Genomic DNA, 17260 nt, shown 5'->3' on the forward strand with positions numbered 1-17260 from the left:
AATTCGCAAGACATTTTCGTCTTGCGAAGCAAGCCCATAGGAGATTCGTTTTGCGAAGCACCTCCAAAACGGAAAACTCTTTCGTCTAGCGAGTTTTCCGTCTTGCGAGGCACCACTGTAGTCCAAAACAAGAGCCCCAGGTTGGGCAATTCTGATCTAACAGGAAACCCAAAGCGGTCAAGGAGGAAAAGCTAGCCAAAACAGACTTCCACACTGAGCCAGTCATAGGCTTGCATTGCAACATGTTGAACTCAGCTTGTAGTGACAGAGTTACATGCAGAGATTGGAAGGCAAAATCCTTTTTCTTTTCCCTAAGTTTCTTTCCTCCAGTGATCACAAGAAGGAATACATTGGGTTGTCCTGTTTTAGTCTCACAACCACTTAGCAGGATAAGGCAAAGCTGAAAAGACAGCAACTCACCATCCAGGACGATCTGGACTAAGCAGGGATTCTAAAACAAGTGTCAACATTCCAAGTCCACCACTCTATCTACCATACCACAAGCTTAATTTGGCCATTGAAGCAAGCTATCTGCTTCTAAATAGAATGCAACCCAAGAGAAACAAAAGCAACTCCTTGTGTCATCTTTAGAAGAATAAAACTGGGAGGTGAGTAAAAATATACAGTAGCATCAATTGAGTAGCCTCAGCTTTTATCCTATTCTCTATTTACATAATTCCATAAAGACACAGAGATACATATGAGGAAATTACTACATGCAGCTCACACAGAACAAACTAAACAGTTCTTTGTATGCCCCCACAATATGCTTTTTTATTCTTTCATTTCATGAGCAAAACTGAAACTAGTAAACCGGACAAGAACCACACCCTGGACAATGTGCAACTAAAGAATATGACTCTGGTAGAGAACTTAAATTCAGTTTTTAAAAGTTACTTGTTCAAATAATAAAAGATATTAATCACTGTTGGAATTTCTGACAATGATAAGCTACTCAAGCAACAGAGTCCTTGAATATACATTTAAATTTAATGACAAACATAAGCAATCTTCAATTTCTGCTATCTAACTGCAGCTCTGACAAGAGCATACAGTACATTCATTGCTTGTATGTTCCGCTTGCCTCCATTCGGTCTTGTCTGGAGATACTAAAAGCTTTTATCAACTTATGCTGTTATGTTACCTGCAGCCATACCTAGATGGAAACAGCCTGGGAAAAGTTACACATGCTCTAGTAACCTCCCATTTAAAGGTAAAGGTAAAGGTACCCCTGCCCGAACGGGCCAGTCTTGACAGACTCTGGGGTTTGTGCGCCCATCTCACATCTATTGGCCGGGGGCCAGCGCTGTCCGAAGACACTTCCGGGTCACGTGGCCAGCGTGACAACGCTGCTCTGGCGAGCCAGAGCCGCACACGGAACACCGTTTACCTTCCCGCTGGTAAGCGGTACCTATTTATCTACTTGCCCCCGGGGGTGCTTTCGAACTGCTAGGTGGGCAGGCGCTGGGACCGAGCAACGGGAGCGCACCCCGCCGCGGGGATTCGAACCGCCGACCTTTCGATCGGCAAGCCCTAGGCGCTGAGGCTTTAGCCCACAGCGCCACCCGCGTCCCCAAAGTTACACATGCTCTAGTAACCTCCCATTTACATTACTGCAATTGAAAAGGGTCTGGAAACTGAAGCTGGTCTAAAATAGGACAGCAAGGCTTTTGACTGGGATATGTTAGCATGTTAATTATGTTATTGTTTTATCAGCTGTACTGTCTCCCAGTCAGTTTCTGGGATCAAAGTGCTGTTTTTAAATATTAGACCAGACATGGGAAACTTGTGGCCCTCCATATGTTGGTGGCTTCCATTTCCCAGCAGCCTCAGTTAACAAGGCTAACCAAAAGATCCCTCTCAGAGGTCCTGCTCAAGGTGCCTCCATTTAGACAGGCAGCAACCATGAACTGTAGAACACTCTAGCCAGAGAGGCTCATGCAGGCCTAGCATATTCTTTATTGTCGTTCTGGCACCAGGTAAATAAGTTTCTATTTCCCCCGTGCCTTTACAAACAAAATGTGATTGTACTAATTATTTTTGTGGGTTTTATTTTATTTTTTGTCATCTGGCTTTAAGATTGTCTCCACCAGAAAATTTTAGACAGTATGCTGTTCTCTGATAGTATTTAAATTGCCGGACAGCTTGAGAATGTTATTGGGCAGCCTTATTTAAATATCCTTCATTTTCTGTCCTTTCACCCGGCTTTCCTCTGTGGCCAATATTTTCACTTTCTCAAAAGCTACAGGACAGGCACCCTGCTACACAACGAACATAATCTTTTCGAACATAAGCCCTAGGAGTTCAATGGGACATACTCCTAGGATGGCCACCAGAATGAATGTAATATTTTGGGCATTATTCATAAGTAAACATGCTTTTAAAACTGGATGAAAATGATAACTTATTTCAATAGTACTTTTTAAAGGTACCATTTTTGTACATAGTACTATATACTGATGCAAGAATTGCATGTTTCTGTTCCTCACCCTCAAAAGAAAGGGGGAACTATCCCCCCTATGCCTTCAACATTTCAAGGAAATTTACATTTCTCATCCTAAAAACAGAAAGACAAAAAATTAAAAACATATTCGCGTCGAGGACAAACTAAGCATTCCTTGGTTAGGATATTCCCTGCCATCTTCGGTTACACAACTAAAGGCCAGCTGTGTGGCCAGCAAACTTGCTTAAATGTAAAATCAACACTCATTAAGTGTTTCAAGTATTTCAGGCATCACATTTGAAAGCCAATGAGGCTCCTCCCAAGATACCAGATGACATCTTCTGTCTCGGACCACACACTTCACTTCTGCAGAACCTCCTTAAATCTCTCTCTCTCTCTCTCTCTCACACACACACACCCTACCTCTGTATTCATTTCCGCTTTGCCCTTTCTGCTGTCGTCACTACGGCCTCCACCCAGACCAGAGAAAACAAAACAGGCCGCCGGTCCAACTCCAGGACCACCCTGGGGCCAAACTACCCCATGTTGTAAGAGACTAGGCAAGCCCACCCCACCCCACTTCCTGCGAGGCGCAGCAGAGAAAGGCCAAGCTGCCTTTTCTTAATGGCAAGGATACATTTCCGAGGAGAGGGTTCCCTCCAGCCCTGGTTCCCGCCGTACCCGCCGCCGCCCCCTCCCCCACCTCCCCCGGGGGGTCTTCCCGGGGGGTTTCCTCCTCGGCTCCTGCCCCATCGGCCCCCGCCCCGAAAAGGCCTTCCTCGAAAGCGGAAGCGGTCCAGGGCGTTGTGGCTGCGCTCCCAGAACGAGAGCCTGGGGCCGGAGTCCTGGTGCGAGCCGGGCGGCAGCCGCGAGCACGAAGACGACGGAGGCGGCGGCTGCTGCGGGTGCGGCCGGAAAGGTTCCTTGAGTCGGTAGCCGCCGCCGCCTCCTCGGCCATGGAGGTGCCCGAGCTCAGGGGGAGGCTGGTGGCGCAAGTGGGAGAAGCGGCGAGACGAGGAGAGGAGGAGGCTGTTCCGCAGGTCGGGAGGCGGCCTACGCCTGGCGTAAGGGCCCTTGGTGGTGGTGCCTCCGCCGCCGCCATCTCTACTGCTGGGCTCCGGAGGCCCGCTGTCGTTGTTGTCGTCGTCGCTGATTTCCCCGTCCTCCAGCTCCCCTTCCTCTCGCGGAGAGAGGTCGCTCGAGGCCGCCGCCGCCGCCGCCGCCTTCCCCTCAGGCGCAGGAGCCGCCATAAGGGGGTTTACTCAGCCGCTCACCGACGCGGCAGGGAGCGGCTTCAAACTGACGTGCACGCGAGTGAGCGCACCGTTCACTTTCGGTTGCTTGGCCGTGTGCCGCCGCGGCCCAGTCAGACCCCAAACTTGTACGCGAGACACCACCCTTTCCCCGTTTGCTGGCGCCTGCTCTCGCGAGAGCTCCATCGCTCGCGCTCTCCCGCTCCCCCTCCCCACCGTCGCGCTTCTCTTTCCCCCGAGAAGGGGCAGCGAAAGCATCACAAAGGGGACGTCGAACGGCATGATGGGAGTTGTAGTCCTCCGCTATGTGCCGGCAATGGGCAGCGGTGGGGGGCCGCCTGCCTGTTCAGCAGCAAGTTCTACACAGCAGAACGAGAAATAACGGTGCTTTTACAGTAGAAGTTTAAAGAGAAAGGGCTGGTTCTAGAATTGTATCCCCTCAGAGCGGCCGTTTCAGTGGACAGTGAGGCGACTCCTTTAGGGCGCAGCAGGGTCGTCACAAACGCCGCTCGTGACGCTTAGAGTGAATCTAGGCCCCAAGCGACTCCGCTGCCGTAAGATGTGGTATCAGATTCACGGAGGGTGAGGTTATCGATAGGGAACGAGGCAAAGATGGCTCTAGGCTGCCTCCAAGATCAGAGGCCCCTTTCCGTTGACCCGCTTTCGGAGAATACTGAAGACGCGCCTCCTTTCCCTGACCTTTGACACCGTTTTTTTTCGGGATCCACCCTACTGTTACTTAACTGTTTTTTTTATTTTGAAAAAAATTAAAAGGTTGCAGCCTGCCCTGGGAACTGCTGCTGAAGGCCAGGTAATCAAACTTAATCATAATAATTAAATAACAGAAAGAACACTAGGAGACAGCTGTTGTTGCCCTCATCGCTTGATGGTGGGGCATCCCATAAACATCTGGCTCTCCACTGTGGGAAATGGGATTCCAGGCTACTAAGGCTTTGGTGTAATCCAGTAGATTTTTGTGTGTGTTTAGGGTAAAGCAATCTAGAGAAATGGTGGTTCTCCAGTGAGGCGGCTACCAATGATGATGGTGATAATAATACTTTGTTATTTATACCCCACCCACCTGAAAAAGTTCTGAAGTTGTTATTTTCATGAGGTCATCTGGAATAATTAAAAGGCGTCAGCTGTCAAGCTACAAGACCTCGGTGTAGCTCATACTACTTTTGTCATTTTCCAAATACACAAGAGTTTTGTGGCACTTTAGCAAATACTGTATGGGGAAGGATCCTAAGCTTCAGTCACTCGGCTAAGTTGCTTACATGGCAAAAGCCCTTTGATGCTACTGCTATACGAGGTATGCTGACACAACTGTGCAGATACACCAATACAACGCCGCTATGTTGACAAAGCTCCAGTGTAGCAGCCAAACAGTGTGGAGACGTTGGCAGGACAGGGAGGAGCAGACCTTGAGCATCTTGAATGTGCCCTCAACAATGGCAGAATTTACACAGCCCATAATGCTGGTCTAAGGAAAATTTCTTCCAGTCACTTTGGTGAAACAGGAGGGGGATCACTACCTACCCACATTGCCTTGATAGATTATAAGCAGGCTGGATTCCTAGATCCAAAGTGTAGGCTAAACACACTCTTCAACAGGAGAGAGCCCTCAGCAGAGTTTAAAACCACAAAATCACGCAGCGCAGTGAAAGCATGAGGAATATAGGCTGTTAGACCTTTTGCTTCTCCTCTCTACCCCTCTCTCAATGAACAGAACACACTGCTAATAAGTTTAAATACTTTACTTAACAACGCCAAAGATCAGATTCATGCGTCATTCCATGCAGCAGCAAGAATACAGGTAGAAAATTATTGCGTTACAAAATACAGAAAAAATATTTCTGAGCACGCAGTCTGGACTTGAAGCAGTCGAGTTTAAGTTGAGTGTACTAAAGAACAGGAGATGGAAGATGAGGCTGGTTGAGTGTCTCACGCTTCACTGGACAACTTAAAGGTACAGCGTCAACAGGGCTGGCATCAAGGGTCAGCAAGGTCAGGCACCTGCTGAGGATTCACAGCCCAGCAAGGGGCCCTTTAACAAGAGCCCCCTGGATCTGCTACAACAAAGTGGTAGACTCACCAAGGGAGGGGCCCATGGAGAATGTCTTGCTAAAGTGCCCTCTGAAACCTGAAGTTGACAGTGAGCATCAGTCTCAAGTGCCTGGATAGCTAGGGTAATGTTTTGGAAACACTGCAATGCTATTCATGCTCCAGAAACAGTACATTCCACTGAACACAGTTTGACTTACCTTTGAGTAAATGTGCACCCTATGAGCTTGTAATTTAATTTAATTTTCTAAGCATTGTCCTTTTTATCCTGGGATATGCAAATAAAAAAAGAATTTTTAGAACTGAAACATGCAGCAGAATCTTTTTACTGTTCTCCTAAAATGTACAATTGGTATCCTTTTGGTATATCATTCTAGATGCTGATTGGTATGTGGGAACCTGATTAACGATTTACTTTATTTTGCAAAACATGAGGAACAAGTTTCTCCTTGTTTTGGAGAATGCTTATGAGACAAAGAAGAACTTTTTAACTAGAGCAATCCTATGTCTGAAAGAATGTCACACCACATACTGGACACTCTGCAGCAGAGATGTCTAAAATGTACCCAAATCTTATGTTAGCTCTCTTTTCCTTTGTTATCAGTTAGTATCAGTTTCTGCTTTATAGCATTATCTAATAGAGAAAAGGAAAGTGTTTGCTCAGAGGAAATATTTGAAGTATAGTGACAATTAAGTAGCAAGCTACTGTGTGCTTCCTGAATTTTGATGTGTTTAGATACAGTGGCAAAGACCATTTTAAACTTCAGAAAATCACATACAGTACAGTATATAGTTCTAACCTGCTTAGTACATTCCACTGAACTCACTGGGCCTTACATCTGGAAAACCCTTCTTAGTTTAATGCTGCATATCTGTACTTAGAAGAGAGCTAAGTCCCATTAAACCAGGCTGATTTAATGTTTGAGGCAAAACAGAAACCTATGGCAAATGTATACCCCCCAACATTTCTCCAATGAAAATAGGGACATCCTATTCAATAATAATAATAATAATAATAATAATAATAATAATAATAATAATTGTTTGTATTTATACCCCGCCCATCTGACTGGGTTGCCCCAGCCTCTCTGGGCAGCTTCCAACATATATATTTTTTATTTTTTTAATTCCCTATAGAGGGCTGCCTTCAGATATCTTCTAAAGGTTGTATAGTTACTTATTTCCTTGGCTCAGGGGTCGCATAGCTCCATACCCGCCAACATTTCTCCGATGAAAATAGGGACATCCTAAGGAAAAGCGGGACATTCTGGGATCAAATCAGGAACTGGGACGGCTTCTGTAAATCTAGGACTGTCGCTGGGAAATCGGGACCCTTGGAGGGTTTGGAACAAGGCAACCCAGGAAAGCTCCAGCATGCTGAAGGAGGCAGGGGAGAAAAAAGGAAGCTGGAGGGGAGCAGGCCGTGGCGGGGGGGGGGAGTGAATGGAGGAAGAGGAGGCTGTGGTGGGGCACAGGAGGCAGTGAACGGCATGTTCCTCAAGGCCTGGATCTGCTGCCCCTCCCAGCCTGTTGCCTGAGATGGTGACTGCCTCATCTAGCCTCATGATGGGTTGGCCCTGCACTAAACACAGTGGTGCTTACTTCTGAATAAGCATGTGTAGAATCTGTCTTATAAATATTAAGTGAACTGTGATATTGGTTGGAACCTTCCTGTATTTCGGTGCTGATAAAAGACACTGGGTGGGTGGATCTCTGAGGTTGAAGGAGGAGAATACCTGCACAGACAGGGCTTTGCTGTGAAGCCTGAGGCTTAAGCACACCCTGACTTCTTGCATTTCCCAGTGCTGTTCCGTCCCCCAACAAAATGAGTCGTGAGAAAATTTAAGTTCTGCAGCACATAGTAGCTGAAACAAGGCGAGTGGAACTAATTTTCTGTGGGTGAAAGGAATGAGCAGGAAAACCTATCCCACCACTCCATCAAGATGCTGCTGGTGGCTGCTTAGTTAATATGCTACTTTTGATATTTTCTCAGGATTTCAACCTGTGGTTTTGAGTTACTTATTTTACCTTCATCTTCTACTCCCTGAATTCATTCTCAGGAACAGGTAAGGAATGCTGATTAATTCCCACGCTTTCAGTGTAGTGGCTTATTAATTTCTTGCTACATATTTTGTTTTTAAGTATAATATTTTAATACATTCTTTGGAATCCTTTGAAAACATTCCTTTTAATACAAGCTGTGTACACACTATACAGTACATCTACATTCTTTCCCTTAGTGAATTCTGGGCACTGCAGTTCCCCTCATAGAGTTACAATTCCTAGCAGCCCTTTGTAAACCACAGTGCCCAGAAACCTTTGCAAAGTCCAGCAGTAGTAATGAAAAACAACACAATGTTGCTGCTAGCCTTCTGGGGGAAGCAATTACCAGATTAACTCTCTTGATGTTCTTTTAATCCTCATCTGTGCCTGTTGCTTGCAGACCAACGGTAGCCTGGTAGGTTGCTCATACTATTTAGGAAGCTTGCTAGAAACACTGGTAGGTTTGGAATCAGATGTTCATGTATTTGGGGAGAAAGTCTCAAGGCTAGCACTGCTTGTCAGACTTGCTTTTGTTGTTGCTGTTGGGAAGCCACTTGGATTACCTCAGCCTTTGCCAATCTAGTGCCCTCCAGAAATTCTGGACTGCAGCTCTCATCAGCACCAGTCAGTATGGTCCAGGATGATGGAAGGACATCTGGTAGGTTAATCTGCCTGGTCTGCCTGGTTAATCAGCCTTAGAATGTTGGAAACATTCTTGCATAGAGTTTTGGTCCAGGTTTGACTGTCCATTGAAGTCCCTGGTAGTGCTGCACTGTCCCAAGGTATTTTGCTGCCTAAAGCAGTGCTCAGATGTCTCCACCAGCATTTTCCCTAGAGCTAATCCATTTAAATGTGTTGCTGAATTTTTTTAACACCAGTTTCTACTTTTCTCTGTGTGCCCCATCTAAACCAGATCACTTCACCTTGCTAATCAGCAGGACTGGCATTGGTTCCTAGAGTATCCTATCCTATAATGTAGATTTTAGAAAACTTTGAACCTCTACATGTTGCCAAACTACAACTCCCATCATCCCTGGCCATTGGCCATGCTGGCCGGTTGATTAGAGTTGTAGTTCAGCAACATCTAGTGCAAAAAAGGTTCCCCACACCTGCTATAAAGCATTAGTGAACAATCAGCTGAGGAGCTGCATGTGGCCCCTAACCTCATTTTATACACCCACTAATGCTTCTCAAAGGTGCCCCATTATTCCATCATTGGATCAGTTACTGTTTGTTTCCTCCTTGTTTTTTCTTGGTTTTGAAAGTGTTTTTTCCTCTCCTCTTTTTGTATAGTTTCAAAAGAACTGGAATGCGCTGTATTGTGTTTGATCAAAATTAATTTATTCCTTTTTTAAAAAATTGCTGATTGTATGGGTTAGGAAAAGTAAGTTGAAAACAAACGAAGGCTTTTGACATAGCTAGGGGTGTGGGAGAAGTTCAGTTCACTTCATATTTTAAGGTGTCCATATCAAATTTGCACTTTCCAGAACAATATATAAACCAAACCACAGCCATCCTTTGAAACTTGTAATGCAGTTGTCCAGCCACCGTAATGTGTTACAAAAATGAATATATTTCTGTGAGGGTACATAAAAAGGCATATTTCCGTGAAAATAACGTGCAAAATGCATTCTCTCATATTGGGGAGAATGCTTTGTAAAAATATGTTTATTAGGCAAAATTGCATTGAAAATGTATCAAGAGAAATTCACAGTAACATGTTGATGAATTTTCATGTGAATTTCATGAGAAATTGTTGCAGAAATGTGGACAACTGAATTTTAAGGTTGGAAAAAGGAGAGAACCAAAATTGGCAGAGCCATCCATCTTTGCCTGTAGCACAATCAATTCAGAAAGGGATTAGTTCAGAAAAGGATAAAGCCTACCACATTTCAGAATGGTAGCAGCCGGGTTCTCCTACAAAGGTAGATTTTACCATTTTGTGGTTGGTACAATAGGCATGTGGGGCAGTGCAGAAGAAAAGAACATGGATTCCCACGAAAGGCTGAGGTGGGAGAAAGATCACCCCCAACAATTACCCTGTCGCCTCAAGAGCTGTAGATGGGTGTGGACTTATATTCCCCACTATCAATTTTTGGGGAAACAGCTTTTCCCTACGAGAGAAGTTTCTCCATTGACATCCATAACGAAATAGATCCTTGTGAAAGGCATGGTTTTTAATCCCTCCCCCAAATCACTGGAATTGGAGTGACATGCGAAAATAATTCACTATGGTTAGAAGCTAACCCTAACTCTAAACCAGGCACCCCCAAACTCAGACCTCCAGATGTTTTGGGACTACAACTCCCATCATCCCTGACCACTGGTCCTGTTAGCTAGGGATGATGGGAGTTGTAGTCACAAAACATCTGGAGGGCCAAGTTTGGGGATGCCTGCTCTAAACCTTAGGCAAAAGGGAAAGGAGGCAGATTGGGAGCCAATCCTAGGAACTCCCTTTGCCTCCCCCATAAAAGCTGATAGGTATTGCCATTCAAGTGGTGTGTGTATCCACCAAGTATTCTGATTAATTATGTGGGGCAGGATTTACCTGCCCCCTCATTTTTTTATTCAAGTTGGCACCCCTACTTAAAGCTGCTTACTTAAAGCAGTTGTTATCAATAAAATGTGCACTTATGTGCTCAGGACAGCAAATCATTTCCTTGTGCAATTTAGGGAGATGTCTCTCTGGATAATAATGCCATTGGATCATATTCAGAGCCAATTTAAAAGAGTGTTGCATTATGCATCACAATTAGCATCCTCAAATCTGCTTCAAAGAAAGATCAGAGCTAATCTACTAAAAGCTTATCCCTGGTAAGGGTTTCAAAAGCAATGCTAGGATGCCTTTTGCTGTGGAATGCTTATTGGAAGAGATACTCCATTTCAAATATAATATGCTTCTAGCGACTTGAATTCAGTCAATGGAAATTTTCCATTTGATTTACCTACATGGGAGGATATTAACTTCATTTATTTAAATGATCATGAATGTATAGGTCAGGATGGCCCACTTTTCATACCAAGTGGGGTTGCAATTGTACTTTGACATGGAACCCATGGGCTGCACACTGCTTTGTATCGCAGGGCGGGCAAGGCTAAAATTTGACACACACACCAGCCCTTGCAAAGCCTACTGCACCAGGCTTTGAGAAGGAGACATGAGACTCTGGCAGGTCCAAGAGCCCTCCCACCTCCTTCCCAAAGCTGGGGAAATGCTAACTAGGCTTTGGGAAGGAGGCAGAAGGACTCTAGGACCCTGTCAGCGCCCTCATGCCTCCTTCCTAAAGCCTGGCATCTCATTTTACCTGGCAACAAATATTTCCAAAAAAGGCGCAGCCCTCTGGCCATATGGAGGTTTTCTTGCACCAATTTGTTTTAATGATTATACAATAAGCCTGATTCATCTTATGCTTAGAACACTTGCACTGCCCACAAATTTATGCCAGAAGCACCTTCAAACATACCTTAGTTAAGCAGATGAAAGAAAAACTGTGTACAGCCTTTCATATGATAGAACCAGTTAAGTGTTTTTCACATGTCTCACTATATACCAGAGTGGCTAACCTATGAATTGGATTACAACTCCCATGATTGCTGATTACTGGTTATGGTGGTTGGAACTGATGGGAGGTGGATCCCAACAACTGTTCTCTACCACTGCCGCACAAAATTTTTCCATATTGTTGCAGATGAAGTTATACAAGCAGCATGCTTGCTTTCTGTGGTATAGGGAGCCTGTGATATTACCGGACTCCAGCTCCCATCATCATCAGCCAGAAGTGGTCAGGAATTATGGGAGTTATGTCCCAAGAATATCTGAATGCCCACAGGTCTCTCACCCCCTCCAGTGCCTTAAAAGAGCTATTATTTCAAATATTGCAAAATAAGACTGCTGAGAATGTGGCTAGACACTTTCATTTCAAAAGTACAACTTACACACAAACACGATGACGTTTGGCGAATGAATCATTGACATATACTCCACTCTCAGATCACCATCAACTTGCCTGAGGGCAAATAAAGAAAACATTCCAGTCAAAGTGTGTACCTTGCCACATTTGAGGTGCTTAAAACTCACTGGGACAGCCACATGGCACTTAGGAAGGCCATGAAGCCCTGAGCCAAAGCTCTGCCATGGGAAACTGCAGCCAGATGGACAGTGTACCAATACAATCCCCATTTTGTCCTGTATGCTTACAAGCACCAGTAACAAAGGCTTTGTCCAAAGCAAAACCTGCAGAGCAGGGGCAGGGCACCATGTTCAGCTCAAGCAGCACCTTCTGAGAGACAACTTTCTAGTGACAGGCGCAGCCAGAGGCCCCAAAGTGCAGACCAACGACAGACTTTTACCTTGATGCATTAGGTTTCTTCCCACTGAGGCTGTGTACACACCATGCCTTTAAATGCACCCCGAATAATATTGAGAACTATGGTTGCCCTCAGTGCCACAATTCCCAGCACCCTTAACAAACTACAGTTCCCACGAGTCTTGGTGGGCATATGCTTTGAATATGCTTTAAAGGTATGGTGTGTAGACAGCCAGGGGTGTAGCTAGGGGGGTGCAGCTGGAGCGATTGCCCCAGACGCATTTTGGGCAGGGGACATGCTTCTCATGCTACCTTCCCCAAGTCAGCCTTGGGGTTTTTTTGTGAGGGTGGATCTGATCAGATCCCAGTCTCGCAAAGCTGCTTGGGGAGGGTGACAAGAGAAGGACCTCAGCCTTGCCAAGGCTGGGATTGAAGGGTGTGTGTCTGTTGTGTAATTCTCACTCATCCTCCCCGAGTGGCTTTGTGAGGAGTATTTACATGGTGGGGCACAGAGGGCAAATGGAGCCCACTGCGCCAGGCCAGCTCTCACCACTGAAGCGAGCCGCAGCTCCGTTTGCCGTCCGTACCATGCACCTTTCGATACTGGGATTGAAGGGTGCATAGCTGTTGCACATTTCTCATTCTGCCCTTCCCCGAGCTCTCTGGCTGGTCAGGCTCCTTCGCCCTCCTTCACCTGTCCCAGGCACCATGGGAACATGCTCTGCCGCTGTTCACAGCCTGACACGACTTCCCTATCCTCCATCCAGGAAAGCAAGAAGCAGTATCAGAGTACTGTAATTAGTGACAGCCTAGCCGCCCACAGTGATGTATGATGCTAACCACCAGAAGAAGCAACCACTATAAAACCTAGAGCAAAACAGAATAAAGTGATGTTCAAAAAACTAGAACAATCTGAACAGTGTAATCTTATGCATGTCTACTTGGAAACAAGTCCAAACTGAATTCAATTAAACTTACTCCAATGCAAATGTGTACACGTCAGGACTTGAGTCAGGTGTAGATCAGCAGCATAAACAAAGCACCCGAGGCCAGTGAAGTTAATTTTACTTGGTCTGGCCCCAGTGAAGCTGTTGTGAAGTCTGAAGGTCCCCGCCTTCCCACTGCTCTCTAAGGCTCCTTCCCCTCCAGAGTTTTTCCCACACATTCTCGAACTGTGCTCACAACTGTTTTCTGTTCTTCTCATTTCTCTGTGCATTCTTGGAACCCAGGGGATGGAGACTCCCTGGATTCTTCAGCAGCCTCTTGACCCGCCCCCCCCCCCCAGCCTCTGCTTCAGCCTCAAAGTCTGAGCTGCACTCTGCCACAGCTTCTTCATGTTCATGTTCACTTCATGTTCACACTGGAGAGCCAGTGTGGTGTAGTGGTTAAGAGTCTCGTAATCTGGGGAACCGGGTTCGCGTCTCCGCTCCTCCACATGCAGCTGCTGGGTGACCTTGGGCCAGTCACACTTCTCTGAAGTCTCTCAGCCTCACTCATCTCACAGAGTGTTTGTTGTGGGGAGGAAGGGAAAGGAGAATGTTAGCCACTTTGAGACTCCTGAAGGGGAGTGAAAGGCAGGATATCAAATCCAAACTCCTCCTCTTCTTCTTCTTCTAAACCCTGTCACCTCTCCTGCGGCTGACACCTCCTTCCACCAATCCCTAGGCTCTGAGCCTTCCTCCCCTTGGTGTTCCCTAAGGTGTTTCCCGGCTGCTGCCTCCCACCACTCCTCTGCATCCACCCAGTCCATGACAGTACAGAATTACATTCTAAACCAGCAATGCATCTCTTCTTAATATATTCTTAAATGGACCTTCACTCTCCCCCATCCGTTCAAATCTTAGTCACTTGATGGTCAGTCATGTGTTTCTATCTTGCTGACTTTGGGGGGAAAGCAGTGAGTCACCATTTGTACTTAGTTGTTCATTAGTATGCACGGCATATCTCTGCCCTGTAATGTGGCAAATTGTTCGATGTAGTTTATATTAAATATTTTAAAAGTGCATAAAGTGCAAAAATGGCTGCTATTAAATATCTAAGCTCTAGGCCCACACTTTTATAGAGAATGAATGGTACATGAGTAGAATCACATCTACCCAGTGTTTCCTCTTTCGTGAAAGTAAGTCTGAGTTAAATATTTTAGGGCCTACTTCTAAGTAAACCTGGTTAGAATCAGATAACAATATGGAAGCATGATCAGAAGCAGATAGTCTGTGGGAGCTCACTAAAAGACTTTAAAATGTAATAATGAAAACACATTATGTTAGATGATGATCAGGATCTTTCACTTTTTATTACTCAATAACAGCCATGGGTGGGAGGGAGCTTGAGGATTCCATCCTTTCCCTTTGTGGAGCAAATAACAACTGGATGGGACGGGTCTCATTTAGTCTGACCAAGTACATAATTTTTAAAGGCATTGTTCCCTTAAATATTAGAACTGCCATCAATATTACTAGTCTATGGAATTCATACAATACCCAACTGATATAAATGCACCCTCCCCCAATTAATTTTAATGGTTCAGTACACGCATGATGTGCTGTAAGGATTAATCAGCTTTACAAGAGCAGGACAGTTTTATGAATAAGTGAGCTCTTTTATTAAATAGAAGTTTATATGCACAATAAATCCCTTTAACAGAGGATGCCTACAAAGCAATCCAGATTTCCCTTATCTCACTCAGGTTAATTTGGAGCAATCCTTGTCAGCTTTGTAGCTCTGTTCTTAAACCTATTCTTCCATATAATATTTCTCGCTCTACTCCTTACATAAACACAGTGACTGATTTATATTAAAGACACTCAGAAATAGGCCGGTGGTTAAGATACTGACAGTCACTGACTTCCCAGTCTTGAAAAGACAATGAAGTAATAAAATCCAAAGATGTTATTTCAGAAATGGTAATTCTACAAGTATAGAAGTAATTCTGCCGGGGGGCGCGGGGATTGAACCATAACATTCTAACATCAAGAAACATATGAAAGGTAGGCATGAAAGCCAAATTGTTTTGAAAATAAAAAAGCTTCCTGGCCGAAGTAAGATATTTTGTATCCAGTTACAGCATTTTAACCCAATACAGTGGTACCTTGGTTTATGAACTTAATCCGTTCCGGAGGTCCGTTCTTAAACCAAAACCGTTCTTAAACTGAGGCGCGCTTTCCCTAATGAGGCTTCCTGTTGCCGGTGCCCTTCCACCTTTCGGCTTCCATTCTTAGACTGAGGTAAAGTTCACAAACCGGGACACTACTTCCGGTTTTGTGGAGTTCATAAACCAAATAGGTCGTAAACAGGGCTGTTCTTAAACCGAGGTACCACTGTATTCCTGAAGTATTTTAAAGTAGCTAGACTCTTTTTTCCCTCTTTGCATCTGCGTTTTTAAATGAAACTGGAAGCGGTTGCAATCTCATGTACAGTTAGGAGCAAGTTCCACTGAATTCCGTGTGCCTTTTTCCAGAGTACTGTATGTGCATAGAATCAGACTGTAAATGTCTTTTGCATGGCAGACAAAAAATAATTTGGGAAAATATTAATTGTGAGTATTATGCATAGGTACATAGGATACTTCGAAGTAAGCTTTATAATAATATAATAATAATAATTTATTATTTATATCCCGCCCATCTGGCTGGGTTTTCCCAGCCACTCTGGGCGGCTTCCAAAAGAATATTAAAATACTGTGATACATCAAACTTTAACTGGCTTCCTTTCATCAGCATATTTTAACAGAGCATAGGTTCTTTGGAGCTTGCTCTCTGTTTTATGGAGCTGTGTTAACTCAGGATATTTCAGGTCAACATTCCGATCTTTGGGAAGGGCCTATAATCACATGTGTTCTGAACAACACCTATCTTTTTAAGGGATTCATCAAGAAAATATTTTAAAATACTACACTTTCCATTCTGAATGTGTTTCCTGTAAGTCTCACTGATTTGAGGATTTTGGGTCCCCCCCTTTTTTTTGAGGGAACGTGCTTAAGATCACAAATGTGATAAAGCAGTAAATACTAGCATGTAATGCAAACAATCAGGTTGTGGAATTACCTCCCCTCTGAGATGCGTCTTATATGCTTTTCAATGATTGGTCTATATGTGTTTCCTTATCCAGGCCTTTTGCTGAATTGAAGTATTCCCTTCTCCTGTGTTCATATGGACTGCTGTCCTGTTATTTTGTCACTGGTTTTGCTATTTTATCTTTTTAATGTAAATTACATTTGTTTTAATTGTGACATTTTTGTAACCTATCCTGGGACCATTGGGTGAAATGCAGGCTGAGAGTACAGTATAATTTTAAAAACCCAAAATTTTGCTTATATAATAAAAATAATTTATTCAGCTCAAAAACATTTCCATCCTTAATACAAAGGTCAAATGCAGTGGTACCTCGGGTTAAGTACTTAATTTGTTCCGGAGGTCCATTCTTAACCTGAAACTGTTCTTAACCTGAAGCACCACTTTAGCTAATGGGGCCTCCTGCTGCTGCCGCGCTGCCGGAGCCCGATTTCTGTTCTCATTCTGAAGCAAAGTTCTTAACCTGAAGCACTATTTCTGGGTTAGCGGAGTCTGTAACCTGAAGCGTATGTAACCCGAGGTACCACTGTAGTAGGGCTAAAGAGTAATAGGACAATTTTCAATAGCCTGATAATGAAGCCTCTCTATTTTCCTATACTTGGAAACACTTGTTTCTTTTTCCTACATTAGAATAGGAAAAACTGTGGTAAGGATGTCATACAAAGACCAAGAGAACTAAACTTTACATTCCTCCCTTCCATCTAAACCTTCTCTCAGTTTAACTAACCTTCACAACAATCCTGGGAGGCTGAATCATCGGAGTGCAGAGGACCATGCACACCCCACACCCTGAACTCCCCGAAAGAAGGGCAGCATAAAAATGTAATAAATAAATAGTGGACATTTCAAAAATATCCCTACATGATCTCCCTGTACTGAAGGCACTGAGAGTCAAGAGCTGATGGGGCTTTGCAGGTTTTTATTAAACTTGAAAACAGAGTGCAATGGTCTTCAGCTGAGTGTAAGGACTAGCATGAGAAGCAGGGTGCATTCTCCCTTGTTATCCAATTGGGAAAGTGAGAAAGGAGTGGAGAACAGAATGGGAGAGTATTATAACAAGAAGTGTGCTTTCTTAAGGGT

At 44.5% G+C, this 17260-nt stretch overlaps 2 protein-coding genes across 7 annotated transcripts in view; one reads left to right on the forward strand and one right to left on the reverse strand.

Annotated features, from left to right (window-relative positions):
- Positions 1-3836, reverse strand: part of ZFC3H1 (zinc finger C3H1-type containing) — a 38604-nt gene extending 34768 nt beyond the window's left edge. For all 5 annotated transcript variants that reach the window (XR_014224209.1, XR_014224210.1, XR_014224211.1 and 2 more), the window contains exon 1: positions 3081-3836. Coding sequence is in view for 2 of the 5 variants with exons in the window: in XM_082241079.1 (XP_082097205.1) it covers positions 3081-3693 (613 nt within the window). In the remaining 3 variants the exon portion in view is untranslated. The remainder of the gene's footprint in view (positions 1-3080) is intronic.
- Positions 3837-3994: 158 nt separating this feature from the next.
- TMEM19 (transmembrane protein 19) overlaps positions 3995-17260 on the forward strand; it is a 29940-nt gene continuing 16674 nt past the window's right edge. The window contains exons 1-2 of one of the 2 annotated variants that reach the window (XM_082241134.1): positions 3995-4507; positions 7754-7826. The gene's annotated coding sequence lies outside the window, so the exon portion shown is untranslated. Of the gene's footprint in view, positions 4508-7565; positions 7827-17260 lie in introns of those variants that run through there. The other variant, XM_082241135.1, reaches the window with a different exon arrangement.

Source organism: Podarcis vaucheri (assembly GCF_965113315.1).
Source record: "Podarcis vaucheri genome assembly, chromosome: 10".
In the NCBI taxonomy this organism is placed as follows: domain Eukaryota; kingdom Metazoa; phylum Chordata; class Lepidosauria; order Squamata; family Lacertidae; genus Podarcis; species Podarcis vaucheri.